General features: G+C 43.8%; 1 protein-coding gene across 3 annotated transcripts in view; it reads left to right on the forward strand.

Moving 5' to 3' along the window:
- PRR5L (proline rich 5 like) overlaps nucleotides 1-14908 on the forward strand; it is a 77630-nt gene that overhangs the window by 44168 nt on the left and 18554 nt on the right. For 2 of the 3 annotated variants that reach the window (XR_006282090.1, XM_038405194.2), the window contains 3 exons: nucleotides 530-587; nucleotides 6916-7007; nucleotides 10753-10893. Coding sequence is in view for 2 of the 3 variants with exons in the window: in XM_038405194.2 (XP_038261122.1) it covers nucleotides 530-587; nucleotides 6916-7007; nucleotides 10753-10893 (291 nt within the window). In the remaining variant the exon portion in view is untranslated. The remainder of the gene's footprint in view (nucleotides 1-529; nucleotides 588-6915; nucleotides 7008-10752; nucleotides 10894-14908) is intronic. The other variant, XM_038405195.2, reaches the window with a different exon arrangement.

A 14908-nucleotide genomic window follows, 5' to 3' on the forward strand; every position in this document is an offset into this window, starting at 1 on the left:
GGGTGGATTTAGAAAGGCATTTAGGCACTTAAAGATGCAACTAGGTGCTTACTGGGATTTACAGAAGTGCCTGAGCAGATTAGGCGCCTTTGTGAATTCTATCAGGTGCCTAACTGCATCTTTACGTGTCTAAATACTTGGATAAATCTGCCCTAAATGGCTTTTTCGAAGGGCACATGGGAAGGCTGTGGCAGTCTCAGGAAGAGACCTACCTGATTCTCCTGACTCCCCGTCTTGTGGCCTACAACAAGCTCATCCTTTAGTTCACCTGGAAGTCTAGTTGTTTTGTGAAATGGTCCATGTATCTGCTGCACCCTGTTGTGCTGGAAAAAATAGTTGTAGGCTAGGTAGGGGTTAATACCCTGTGTGAGATTCTTAACATGACAAAGTCCAGTGTTAGGGCTGAGAGTGCTCTGACTGAACTTTAGACACCTGCATGTCAAGCAAATAACAGCAATAAAACTCTGTCTTCAGTTCATTTTAATTCTTGGGAAAAGCAAATGCATGTCTCTCTCTTCTCTCTTGGCAGAACCAGCTCCTTGCGAAGGGCTTGCTGTTTATAGAGGAGAAGGTTAAGCTGTGCGAAGGCAAGTATAGAGAGACCATTTTGGAATGGGGTCCTGGAGGGCCCTTGTGAGTCAGCTTTTGATGTTTGGACAGCTGAGATGCATCTGTCATAAGCCCATCATCTCCGAATGATTCATATGACGGGAAATTCTAAGGCCCCTTATATGCAACTGAGATCACATGCACTGACTAAGCCCAGTTCAGGCTAGCATACAGCTGTACGGGTTTAACACATCCATGCTACTCCTCTGGGAACTACATTGTACTCTAGCCTGTATATTACTTGAGGGATGTTGGATCTTGTTGAGTCAGAAGCATGACTGAGGCTTTTCCATCAGCCTCTCTCTTCACCATGAAGACTCACACATGGTTCTGCAGTGTAATTTAAATCCAGTTTCCAAATGGTGCCAATCCTTGACATGAATCCTGCTTCCTTGTTTTAAAACAGTGTTAAGCCCCTACAGGCTTTTGCCTTATTTCTTAAGATGCTTTGAAACTGTGCAGAAAGGCCTGGACTCATGATCTTGTGACCATAACCTTGGTACCACTAGTATCATAGCTTTGTTCTGTTGAAAGCCCTCAACAAATGTACTAGAATGAGTGTGTGTTTCACTGGGATGGGGATGAAACCCCATCAGGACTCAAACTCTCCATATGTGAAGAGTTAGTGGTCATTCAGACTATGGCCCCACAGTGTCATGCTCCAGTTGCACCTGAAGGTCTGGTCGGGGAGAACAGTGGGACAGCGGCTGTTATAGTTGATCTTTGATGATAAGTCATTTTTATTAGGTTTGCCTAATTGACTTGTGCAGCTCTGTCTCATGAAAACTAGATTGCCATTTGACCCAGTTTTGTAGTCTCTGATCATCAGCAAGCCAGCTTCCCCATTGTCTCGCTTTTTCTGGGTCATTAAATGCCAATTAAGGCACATACTCTTGCACCGCTGGATTCCATAGCACTGCTTTCTTTGAAGCTGATATCTCAACCCATGTGTTGCCAGTAAGCAGCTCGGTAATCCCAGTGTGCAGGAGCCACAAGATTTGCTAACCTCCTCCTTACAGGGGCCACCTTCCATTTGACTTACTGACCACTTGTTTGGTGCAGTCCTGTACAGGAGAATATGGGAGAAATGGCATCTGCACACTATATCTAAGGGCTTGTACACACGACCACTTATATTAGTATAACTCACGCCGCTAAGGGATGTGAATAAACCACTTCCCGAATGATTTAAGTTACACCAACCTAGACGCTGGTCTAGACAGCACTATGTTGGCGGGAGAGCTTCTCCTGATGACATTGCTGCTCGCGGAGGTGGTTTTATTATATCGAGGGGAGAATTCTCTCCCATTGGCATAGGGTGTCTTTAACAGACAAGCTTCAGCTGCATTGGTGCAGCTGCGCGGCTGTAGCACTGCTAGCGTAGACTAGCCCTAAGGGTGCACTCCACTCAGTATCCTAAATAGGGGTCTCTATCTTGCTGTTATCAACCCCTCAGCTTTCTAAAGAACAAACACTGACCAGTTAACAAAACTCTAAACAAACAAACAAACAGATAAAAAAAACCCTTGTAAAACTGTCCCAATTTGTGATTCAGATTAAAACATACAGGTCTTGTTGGCAGCGGGTTTGTGAGTCATCCATCATCATGTTAAAAATGAAACAAAGGTGTCAGCATGTGGCTGCTCATAGCTTGGGAAAGATGTTCCAGCTAGACAGACAAGGGCCTTCTTCCTGCCCTTTCATTTGTCTGAAGTGGCATTGTAAACACGGTGCTTATAGGATCACAGTGATGCAGTTAGGAGCCAGATGATTCATGGAATTTCCAAGTATTGATTTTTTTTTTCTTCCTCATTCTTTCATGAACTTATTGCTTTGTTCCAGAGAATCTGGCTTGCGGTCACTTTAACAAGAGCCACGTGTGCCCACTTCCCAATTAGCTTTGACTTCCAAAAAGGGAGCTCCTTTCCCAGCTCTGGGTCGAAGTAATGCCCGTGCTGCAGAGAGCAGCAATGTTTTTAGCGCATGTTTTTCTTAATCAAAACTTTTGCTCTTAATGCAGCACTTCAAATTTCTGTAGGATTTATGACCTCTTGCACAAATACACCACTTCCCCATCCTAAAGATTACCTTTCCTTTTATATCCATCCCCACACACTGCAACAGCTCAGACCTGAGACAGGTAGGAGCAGGATCCTAAAACCTATCCACACACTAAGGCCAGAAAGGACCATTATGATCATCAAGTCTGATCTCCTGCACATCGCAGGCTACAGACCCTCACCCACCCACTCCTATATTAGGCCCAAAACTTTTGGCTGAGTTACTGAAGTCCCCAAATCCTAATTTAAAGACTTCAAGTTATAGAGAATCTACTGTTTACTCTAGTTCAAACCTGCAAGTGACCTGTGCCCCATGCTGACAGGGAGGCAAACATCCCCTCACCCCTACCTCCGGTATCTGCCAATCTGACCTGGGAGGAAATTCCTTCCTGACCCCAAACATGGCTGTTAGACCCTGAGCATGTGGGCAAGACCCACCAGAGAGACACCTGGGACAGAATTCTCTGTAATAACTTAGAGCCCTCACCGTCTAGCATCCCATCTCTGGCCGTTGCAGATATTTGCAAATAGCAGGTTTCAGAGTAGCAGCCGTGTTAGTCCGTATTTGCAAAAAGAAAAGGAGTACTTGTGGCACCTTAGAGACTAACAAATTTGTTAGGCTCTAAGGTGCCACAAGTACTCCTTTTCTTTTTGCTAATAGCAGTCACATATGGCCCGCATGCCATTGTAGGCAATTCATCATACTATCCCTTTTATCAAACTTGAAAAAAGTTAGGTTTTTTGCCCTCACTACTCCTCTTGGAAAGCTAATTCAAAACTTCACTCTTCTGATAGTTAGAACCCTTTGGTCATGTCTACACTGCCACTTATGTCAACAAAACTTATGTTGCCCTGAGCGACATAAATTTTGCCGCATAAGAGCTTATGTGCACAGTGCTATGCTGGCAGGAGAGCTTCTCCCGCTGACACAGCTACCGCTGCTCGTTTAGGTGGTTTAATTATGTCGACAGGAGAGCTCTCTCCCATTGGCATAGGGCGGCTACATGAGCGATCTTACAGTAGTGCAGCTGCATCGGTACAGCTGTGCCGCTGTAAGTTTGGTAGTGTAGACATGGCCTATGTCTAGTTTCAAGCTAAAACTTATTGATGGCCAGTTTATATACCTTTGTTCTTATGCCAACATTGGCCCTTAACTTAAGTAACTGCTCTCCCTCCCTGGTGTTTTCCTCTGATCTATTTATAGAGAGCAATCATATCTTCCCTCAGCCTCCTTTTTGTTAGGCTAAACAAGCCTAACTCCTTAAGTCTCCTCTCATTAAGCAAGTTCTCCATTCCTCAGATCATCCTAGTAGCCCTTCTCTACATCTGTTCCAGTTTGAATTAATCTTTCTTAAACATGGGAGATCAGAACTGCATACAGTATTCCAGGTGAGGTCTCACCACTACCTTATATAATGGTAATAACACTTCTCTATCTCTACTGGAAATATCTTACCTAATGCATCCTAGGATTACATTGGTCTTTTTCATGGTTGCATCACATTGGTGGCTTATACACCCAGGTCTTTCTCCTCCTCTTTCGCTTTCAACTGATACATCCTCATCTTATAGCAAAAATTCTTGTGGTAGTCCCTAAATTCACTATTGCAGTATTAAATTTCATCCCATTCCTATTAGTTCAGTTTTCAAGGTTGTCCACATCTTCTTGTATGATAGTCCTGTCCTCCTCTGTACTGGCAATACCTCTCAACTTTGTGTCATCCACAGATTTTATGAGCACATTTCTACTTTTTGTGCCAAAGTCATTTAATGTGAATGTTAAGTAAGATTGGTCCCAAGACTGATCATTGAGTAACTCTACTAGTAACCTCCCTCCAGCCTGATAGTTCACCTTTCATCAGGACCTTGTAGTCTCTGCTTAAACCAGTTTCCTCCTACTTTTTGATTGTTATTTTAATCCCCATTTTCTTCAGTTTAACTAACAATTCCCCATGTGGAACTGTACTGAAATCTTTACTGCATTTCCTATATCTAGAAAATCCATTATCTTCTCAAAGAAGGAGATCAAGGTGGTATGGCATGATTTATTTTTTGTAAAAACATTTAGTATTTTATCCCAATTACTGTTTACCTCATGTCCTTAACTACTCTGTCTTTCAAAATTTGTTCTAAGACCTTGCAAACAATTGAGGTAAAAATAACGGGCCTGTAGTTTGCCAGCTCACTTTTTTTTTCCCCATTCTTAAATAAAGATACTATGTTTGTAATTCTCCAGGCATAGGGTTCGACCCGCATGTTTACAGATTCATTAAAAATTCTTGCTATTGGGTTTGCAGTTTCATGTGCCAGTTCTTTTAATATTCTTGGGTGGAGATTATCTGGGTCCCCCGATTTGGTCCTATTAAACTGTTTGAGAATGGCTTCCACCTTGGTATGGTAATTTCTACTTTCATATCCTTGTTCACATTAGCCACCCTGACATAGCCCCCACGCTCCTCATACCCGTATTGAAAACTAAAGCAAAGTATTCGGTTAGGTTGGGCCATACCTAGATTATCTTTAATCTCCATCCATTTCAGTGCTTAGCGGGGTCCCACTTCTCTCTCCCCTGTCATTACAGACAGTGTGAATAAAGCATGGCTCTGTCAGTGGATGATGGATGACTTTTTTGGTGTATTCTTGCAGTTGGGGTTAAAAAGCAGACATAGGACCTGATCCTGTAACCCGTTGAAGTCAATGGGGCCTTTACTCTGGGGAGGTAAAGCTTGCAGAATCAGGCCCTACGGTTGCACATTCTCTTTCTGATGGTTTATATCACAAGTAAGGTGTGCTACAGTCATGCTAGGGGAAACAGTTAGTAGTAAACATGAAAACTCAAAGTCTTTGGAATTTTCCTGCATTTTGAAAACATTTCAGTACAGATAAATAATGTTCTTGTGAGTCGCAACTTAAATACAAGTCCCTCTGTGAGGAACTGATACAGCTGCTACACACAAGTTTAATGCTGAGATTTCAAAGCTGCCTAGCGCAGGGATTTTCAACTTTTTTCTTTCTGAGGCCTCCCCAACATGCTAGAAAAACTTCACGGCCCACCTGAGCCACAACAACTGTTTTTCTGCATATAAAAGCCAGGGCCAGCATTAGGGGGTAGCAAACAAGGCAATTGCCCGGTGCTCCATGGCACAGGGGGCCCTGCAAAGCTAAGTTGCTCAGGTGGTGGGGCTTTGGCTTTCTGCCCTTGGCCCCAGCAGGTCTAATGCCAGCCCTGCTTGGCGGACCCCCTGAAACCTGCTCGTTGCCCCCCCAGTGGGCCTGGACCCCTGGTTGAGAACCACTGGCGTCGGGGATGGGAAACTGGGTGTCCAAATCCACTAGGCAACTTGGAAATCTCAGCCTAACTTTTTTTTTAGAAACACAAGAAGCTTTGTGAATTGAGTTTATTCATGAATTAGAAAAAAATATTCCATCTAAATGATCAAATGTACCCATTGCATGACCATTTATACATCAGCTTGTGATGAAAGCTACGTGCGTGCCATGTGAGTTATGGGTTCCATGACTTTCAGTCTACATTTATTTTAAATTTCCAAACTTGTGACAGTTGGGGCTTTTGTTGGGGCTGGCTGGATACAATGGGAACAGTTGAACCTTGTGAGCTGCCAAGTTTAAAACTTCTCTCAGTAGAAGAGGCACTCTCATTATTATGGCTTTGTGGCTTGTCACACGGGTGGGTGGGTGGCTGAGTTCTGTGCCTTCTAGATCTATGTTTGGGGAGGGAGAATCTCAGAGGTAATGTAGCTGGTTAAAGAGGTATCTGTACAACATTGACTCCCTGACTTCAGCCTCTGGGCTCTCTCCTGTCTGCTTCATTCACAGCTGCTCAGTGGGACCATACTGGAATATCAGCTTAATGTTTATTAGGTGCTTTTTAATTGCAACATACATGGCCAGTGGAAATAGACCCTATTGCCTAAGGAGCAGCATCAGCCCAATTAAAGTAAAAGGGTGTTTTACATTTCATGGGGAACTGTGTTCTTAGAGTTGGGAGGGACTCAGCAGTTTCTGATCATAGATTTATGCCCCCTCACTTTTTTGCTGTGAACAAATACAAAGCAAAATTCAGCTAAAGCTGCCAAGACTTTTCTGCTTTGGGGTAGGAGACCCTAAATGAGGCAGGTTTGTGATGCTCACCTAGAAATGTACAGAACACTGGGACATTTGAAAACTGACTGTAGTGTCCTAATTGCTAATGGGTTTTTCTCCCTCCAAATTCCTGTGCTTTTAGGTGAGGATCGCATTGATATCCTGTCTGAAATCTGGGATCACTTCTTCACAGACACCCTTCCCACGCTCCAGGCAATATTCTACCCTGTCCAGGTAAACCTGATTAAAATATAGTCTAGGAGATGGGGAGGGAATGCAACTACAGTACCTGCTTAATGGACCCTTGTGCTTCCCTTCTCTTTCTGCAGCAATTAAGTCTCCATCTCTGCTGGCTAAAAAACTTCAAACCATGGTTTGGGCCAAATGGGCTCTTCGTGAAGTTTGTCCTAGTGAACTATGTAAATCGAACTAGTATGATAAACTAGCTAACCTAAGGGAGAGCAAAATGTTTTGAATCCTGTTTAGTCCTGTCCTCTCTAGCTGTTAGGAGCCTGTCTATGGTGGAGTTTAAACAGTGCTTAAGCACTGATACAAAAGGACTGTACTTGTTTAGACTGAGGATTTGTCCCAATCATTGTCATTAGTTCTTTAGTCATTGCAGTAGCTTTAGCTCCATCACTGCAAGTAGTGGCTTTGCCTGTCTGCATCGGGGATAGCACTGGCCCAGCTATTCCAATGACTGGCTGTCACCAGGGCAAATCCTGAGTCTAGACCAGGGGAGAAATTTGTAAAGGCGCAAATATGAAAGATTTCTAATTCCCACTGATTTTAATCGGAAGATTTTAACTGTCATTTGTGCATTTGAAACTGTCTCCCTGGGTCTCAGATGCTTATGTGATGAGTGGCCATATATGTACAGTACCTGCGTAGATAAGTGACATCACTCTGGTTTCTCTCCAAGTCCCGTTTACAAGGCTAAGCAGCCAAGTGTAACATTCCTGAAGGAGGTTTGATTTTAAATCTGTATTATACATCTTTAATTTGCTTCGACTGTAAATCTTTTGGGGGCAGGGACTGTCTTTTTGTTCTCTTTGTACAGTGCCTAGTGCTATAGGGTCCTGGCTCATGACTTAGGGCTCCTAGGTGCTACGATAATACAAATAATAATAGTTTTGGTCAGGATTTCCAGCACCAGCAGTCTTAATTGTTGATGAGCTATTGATAAATGAGAATGTTTATAATGTCTCGCCAGTCATGAGGAAGGCGGGGGAAGGAGGGGTCTGAAAAGGCACCAAAAACACATCTTTTCTATAGAATGAAATTCTTAGAAATGTTAGGTCTTCCCTTTTGGCCTGTCTCTGCTCCTGAAGAACCAGACTCTAGATACATTTGGTTTTTCCTTTTATCGCTTGAAAGTCAGCAGGTGAAATTTGAAAGTTGCCCTTTCCTAATTATTAAAGTTGGCATTTCCTAAAAGCGGCCAAGAGAACTTATCTAAAGATGATTGCTAACTGTTCCAATATATTTGTTTTTACTCTCTCCTGGCTGTACTTGCTGCAGATGCTAGAAGGTATGTGTGTTTGGGGGGTGGGGTACAGATTAAATTGTGCAACTGAGAAGTCTTTTTACTCTTTGTTCTGTGTGTATGCGCGCTTGTTTATGTGTGCGCATACTCTGGAGACATGGAGTGACGTAATCTAGCAGGGTGAGATGCTGAAACCTGGTTTTTAATGTACTAAACTCCTCGAGGAGAATAATCTTTCTGTCTATTTTATTGGGAGTTGTTTCTGCTCTCCTTGTATTTTAATAGCTGTCCTGGCTATAGAAAAAGTGATACCGTGTTATTTAGTGGTGACACCCTTTTCCACTAATGGCTCCAGAGAAAATCTCTTTGCTGCTATATGGTGTCTCAATAATGAGAAACTGAACAAAAGTTACTGCAGAACTTTGTGACTTTTTAAAGTAAAAATTATGAAGGAAATCGAGATTCTTTGTATTTTATTTATGTTTACACTTTCCTAAGGCATACATTCAGTAGTATCACAGTACCTCATAAAGATATCTTTGCAACTTCCTTTTGAGTTAGGGAAGTACTATTCTCATTTTACAGATGAAGAGCTGAGGCACAGAGTGTCTAAGTGACTTGCCACAATCACACAGGGAATTGGTGGTAGATCTGCGGACTGAATCCAGATCACTGGACTCTGAGTCCAGTGCCTTAATAACAAGAACAGCTTCCTCTCCCTGCAGTTTTCTTGCAAAGACCAGCTAAGCCTTTCTCCTTTTAGTGATGGCATAAATTCCTCACTCTGGCAATTGCCCCTCCACACTCCCAACCTATATAAATTGTATTTATCTACACATGTGGCACTGCAAATTTCCCTCACCAAAGATAATTCTGTTCTGGAGGAATCATGTCTTTGGGTGAGAGGGTTCTGTCAGTCTTCGGACCCATTCAGCCTGTGACTTTTTTACTGCAAATGCCATTAAGGGTGTCATTGTGGCTTTTGTGATGGGCACAAGTGTCCACTTGGAATGTAACTGAGCCCTTCAACCATAAGCTACTGAACCTCCATCAAATGGAAGTGACTTCTGGTTACTAACAACTTCAGCTACGTTTGAACTGTGACCTAGGTATGACTCTAAGACATCCAGTCCCCTAAATTGCCAACTACATGCAAACAGTTTATACAAGTCACACTGCTCTCACTGAGTTATTGAGTGACTGCTCTGCTGGGCTTGGGAAGAAAAATTAGATCAAATCTTTCTGTTTTCTATGGGATGTTGTTTTTAACTGAGATAGTAAATTAGTTGGATTAAATTGGACGATAGGAGTAAATGGAAAAAAAGTGTCATGTTATTGCTGAGATACATTTCACAGCTTTGTGCAGCTCCTTTTTACACCTGGCATTCTCAAACAAACATTGTGATGTCTTAAGAGAGCAAAACACTCATATAATGGCCAGGCCAATAGGTCTTAAGTTATTTGCATATTGATTTAGCAGTTAATTGCAACATTAACCCCATTCTAAATTTATGGTTAACTGGTGTTCATTCCCTCCAATCAGAGATTTGCTTGTGTGTGTGTCTGTGTGTGTGTTATGGATCCTGAAGCAGAATATAGGGCAGAGTTTAATTCCCTCAAGAGAGAGGGGGAGAGACTCCACACTGGAAAGCATTGGAGAGGGATGGGAAGATAGTTAGAGCAGTGAAATCTTAGCTGCAGTTAGTTTAATGGTATAGTAGACTGTGTTGAGTGTGTTAGGCATAGCACTAGGTTACTGTGATGCTGGAATGTTGGACTGAGTTCAGTTGTGTTTAAATATGCTGTGAAATATTTCAACATTTTCATCCGTTAAACCTTTACAGGTGCCTTATCATTAATGTTGAAAATGAAAACAAAATCCTCCTTTAACCCGGTCACATTGGAAAGCCAAAGCTGTTGCTTTCCTCACTGTCAGTGGAAAGAATTGGACAGGGCCTGGCTCTGGCCCAAAGTGAATAGTAAATTAATAATAATAATTAATTAAATTGTATTTTCGTTTGCAATTTCCAACGCTAAATGTTGGTGTTCAATGTCGGGTCTGACACAGACTAGAAGCAGGTATAGTTTAGGTGCATGCTATACAAATTCATTGCCTCCCAGCATAGCCAATGTGCCTCAAGTCTGACCAGCAACACAACAGGGGCTGTACCAGTTCTGGGCTTCAGACTGCTAATCCTAATGACAACCAAGATAGTGGTTTGGGTTTTGTCATTTTCTGCTGAGATCATGGCTCATTCTTTGCATGACTGTCGCCAGTCATGGGCTTCAGGAGGTCTGTCACTCATAGATTAGAAATGAGGCAGGAAAGGTGCTTTCTAGATAGGCCACTCAACAGTACAAGGAATCATGAGGCTGAGCAGCTGATGGGTGCTCTACCATAACAGCACACAACAATAATTTGCAAGAGTGGCTTTGTGTGCGTGTGCGCGCACGCGATATGCACACACACATTTCCAAACTGTATTTTTTCAGGGTCAGGAATTGACTATCCGCCAGATTGCCCTGCTCGGCTTCAGAGACTTGGTCTTATTAAAGGTGAAGTTGGAAGAGATTCTTCCTCTCGTCCAAACAAAGCTCCCAGCTTCCATTGTTCAGATGCTGCTGGTTCTACAGGTAGGGAGTTTCCTTTCTTTTTTCTCCTTCTATCTGTCTCTCACACACGCATGCACATCTCCCAGCTACCAATTCATATTGCCCCTGGAAAGAGGAAAACCAGTCGGGATGATGAGGCTGGGGAAGGAGTTGTGTGTGTTATTTTGGGGAAGCTGGACATGAAAATGAACTAAACTGAACATTAAGCATTGTGGCTTGAGTTTCCTGAACAAATGGATGGGAGGGGGTCAAGCTGTCCCAATGGGAAGGAAATGAACCAAACTCTGGAGTCATGGGGCTTTTCCCTTAATGACTGAGATGTCCCAGTGCTCCTACTTCACTTACCCATGTATCTTAGAGCATCTCCAAATGCCTCTCACTTCTGTTTACAATTCTCATACTTGTGATCCACATATTCGAGTTCTTCTAGTTCAACAGCTTTACACTGACAGGGGAGTGCTCTCTCTCACTCACAAGAGACAATGGAATCTGATGAGCACTGGCTATTAACTCCTAATACAGGCTTTCTAAGCTAGGGAGGGAGTTGAGCTGGGGTTCAGCTTCGCCTGTGAGGGGAAGAGCATTGATGGGAGGAGTACCCTTGGCAGCAGGCAATGGGCTATAGATTTTCCAAGGGTCCCTCTCAAGCAACACAAATGTTCTAAGGGAACCAGCCTATCTAGCCAAACCTCAAAGGAACAGGAACAGAATCTTCCATGTATTGATCTGCGAATCCAAGTGTACCAGCTGTGTCATCCCATTCAGCCTGATGTGGAAACGATGGAAAATATCCAGATTCCAGATCTTTATGTAGGCTCCTCTGGATTTTATTTCCTTACAGTTTCCATGAATTTTTTTTTCCTTTAAAAGGAGAGAGACAGAAAAACCAAGAGCAATTAAAACTTGTGAGGCACAATCAGTGTGGAAAGTGGCTAAGCTTGTGTTTATCTAAGAACTTTTAGTTTTCCAACCATAATTATTGTAACCCAAGTGGTGCTAACAGGAGCTATCTGAGTGAAGGTTGAATTTCCCTTTTAAAGATTTTAGGAAAAGAAGGTTGGGAGTGTGGAGGGGCAATTGCCAGAGTGAGGAATTTATGCCATCACTAAAAGGAGAAAGGCTTAGCTAGTCTTTGCAAGAAAACTGTAGGAATCTGTAATGAGTTTCTATCATCAAACACTTGGGTTAGATAGGTTAGTTTTACAGGGAAAGGAAGGAGAAGAGGGGGTGGTGACTCACAGTTCCAGTTCAGGGAAGGGCAGTGATTTTCCCAAATCAATGTAAGGACTTATCTTTATAGGGAAATTTACTGGCAGAACTTTACCAGTATAATTATACTACTATAGTTATACTGATATAGTGGAACCTTTATTCTGGAAGACTAGGGTCTATATGATGCTTTGCAACATAAGCTAAATCAGAAAAAGGCATTTTTCTTGCAGAATAAGTGTGTCCATACATGAAGAGTACCCTTTTCCAGTTTCGATTATGTTGCTAAGTGTCATAAAGACACTCTTGTTCCAGAATAAGATGTTTACACGTGGACTTATACTGGTATAACTTCAGTGGTATAATTCTGCTATAAATATCCCCATGTATGGGTATGTCTACACTACGAAATTAGGTCGAATTTATAGAAGTCGGTTTTTTAGAAATCGTTTTTATATAGTCGATTGTGTGTGTGTGTCCCCACACAAAATGCTCTAAGTGCATTAACTCAGTGGAGTGCTTCCACAGTACCGAGGCTAGTGTCTACTTCCGGAGTGTTGCACTGTGGGTAGCTATCCCACAGTTCCCGCAATCTCCGCTGCCCATTGGAATTCTGGGTTGAGATCCTAATGCCTGATTGGGCAAAAAACATTGTCGCAGGTGGTTCTGGGTACATGTCATCAGGCCCTCCCTCCCTCTGTGAAAGCAACAGCAGACAATTGTTTCGCGCCTTTTTTCCTGAGTTAACTATGCAGACGCCATACCACGGCAAGCATGGAGCCCGCTCAACTCACTGTCAACATATGTCTCCTGGGTGCTGGCAGATGCGGTACTGAATTGCTACACAGCAGCAGCAATCCATTGCCTTGTGGCAGCAGACGGTGCAATAGGCCTGAAAATCATCCTCATCATGTCCGAGATGCTCCTGGCCGCCTCGGTAAGGTCGGTCAGGAGCGCCTGGGCAAACATGGGCGCAGGGACTAAATTAGGAGTGACTCGACCAGGTCATTCTCTTTAGTCCTGCAGGCAGTCCTATTGTACCATCTTCTGCCAAGCAGCGAGGAGATGTGGATGACTTGCAGTCCTACTGCACTGTCTGCTGCCAGCCAAAGATGTAAAAGATAGATGGAGTGGATCAAAACAAGAAATAGACCAGATTTGTTTTGTATTCATTTGCTTCCCCCTCCTTCCCTCCCTCCCTCCATGAAATCAACGGCCGACAATCGTTTTGGTGAGGTCTGTCAGGGGCACCTTGAAAACTTTAATGGAGATTCAGTCCTGCCTGAAATACCAGAGGGAGGGATAGCTTAGTGGGTTGAGCATTGGCCTGCTAAACCCAAGCTTTTGATTTCAATCCTTGAGGGGGCCATTCTCTATGACATTTGTTTTTGTTTCTCCTTGATGTAAAGCCACCCCCTTTGTTGATTTTAATTCCCTGTAAGCCAACCCTGTAAGCCATGTCGTCAGTCGCCCCTCCTTCCATCAGAGCAACGGCAGACAATCGTTCTGCGCCTTTTTTCTGTTCAGACGCCATACCACGGCAAGCATGGAGCCCGCTCAGATCACTTTGGCAATTAGGAGCACATTAAACACCACGCGCATTATCCATATCCAGTATATGCAGCACCAGAACCTGGCAAAGTGAAACCAGGTGAGTAGGCAATGTCAGCGCGGTGACGAGAGTGATGAGGATATGGACACAGACTTCTCTCAAAGCACAGGCCCTGGCAATGCGGGCATCATGGTGCTAAGGGGGCAGGTTCATGTGGTGGAACGCCAATTCTGGGCCCAGGAAACGAGCACAGACTGGTAGGACTGCATAGTGTTGTAGGTCTGGGACAATTTTCAGTGGCTGCGAAACTTTCACATGCATAAGGGAACTTTCATGGAACTTTATGACTTGCTTTCAACTGCCCTGAAGCACATGAATACCAAGATGAGAGGAGCCCTCACAGTTGAGAAGCGAGTGGCAATAGCCCTGTGGAAGCTTGCAGTGCCAGACAGCTACCGGTCAGTCAGGAATCAATTTGGAGTGGGCAAATCTACTGTGGGGGCTGCTGTGACGCAAGTAGCCAACGCAATCAAAGATCTGCTGATATCAAGGGTAGTGACCCTGGGAAATGTGCAGGTCATAGTGGATGGCTTTGCTGCAATGGGATTCCCTAACTGTGCTGGGGCCATAGATGGAACCCATATCCCTATCTTGGCATTGGAGCACCAAGCCGGCGAGTACATAAACCGCAAGGGGTACTTTTCAATAGTGCTGCAAGCACTCGTGGATCACAAGGGACGTTTCACCAACATCAGCGTGGGATGGCCGAGAAAGGGACATGATGCTCACATCTTCAGGAACTCTGGTCTGTTTCAAAAGCAGCAGGAAGGGACTTTCTTCCCAGACCAGAAAATAACCATTGGGGATGTTGAAATGCCTATAGTTATCCTTGGGGACCCAGCCTACCCCTTAATGCCATGGCTCATGAAGCCATACATAGGCAGCCTGGAGAGTAGTCAGGAGCTGTTCAACTACAGGCTGAGCAAGTGCAGAATGGTGGTAGAATGTGCATTTGGACATTTAAAAGCGTGCTGGTGCAGTTTACTGACTCGGTTAGACCTCAGTGAAACCAATATTCCCACTGTTATTACTGCTTGCTGTGCGCTCCACAATATCTGTGAGAGTAAGGGGAGATGTTTTTGGTGGGGTGGGAGGTTGAGGCAAATCGCCTGGCCGCTGGTTACGTGCAGCCAGACGCCAGGGCAGTTAGAAGAGCACAGGAGGGCGCGGTGTACATCAGAGAAACTTTGAAAACCAGTTTCATGACTGGCCAGG

Source organism: Dermochelys coriacea, chromosome 6, assembly GCF_009764565.3.
Source record: "Dermochelys coriacea isolate rDerCor1 chromosome 6, rDerCor1.pri.v4, whole genome shotgun sequence".
Taxonomy (NCBI): domain Eukaryota; kingdom Metazoa; phylum Chordata; order Testudines; family Dermochelyidae; genus Dermochelys; species Dermochelys coriacea.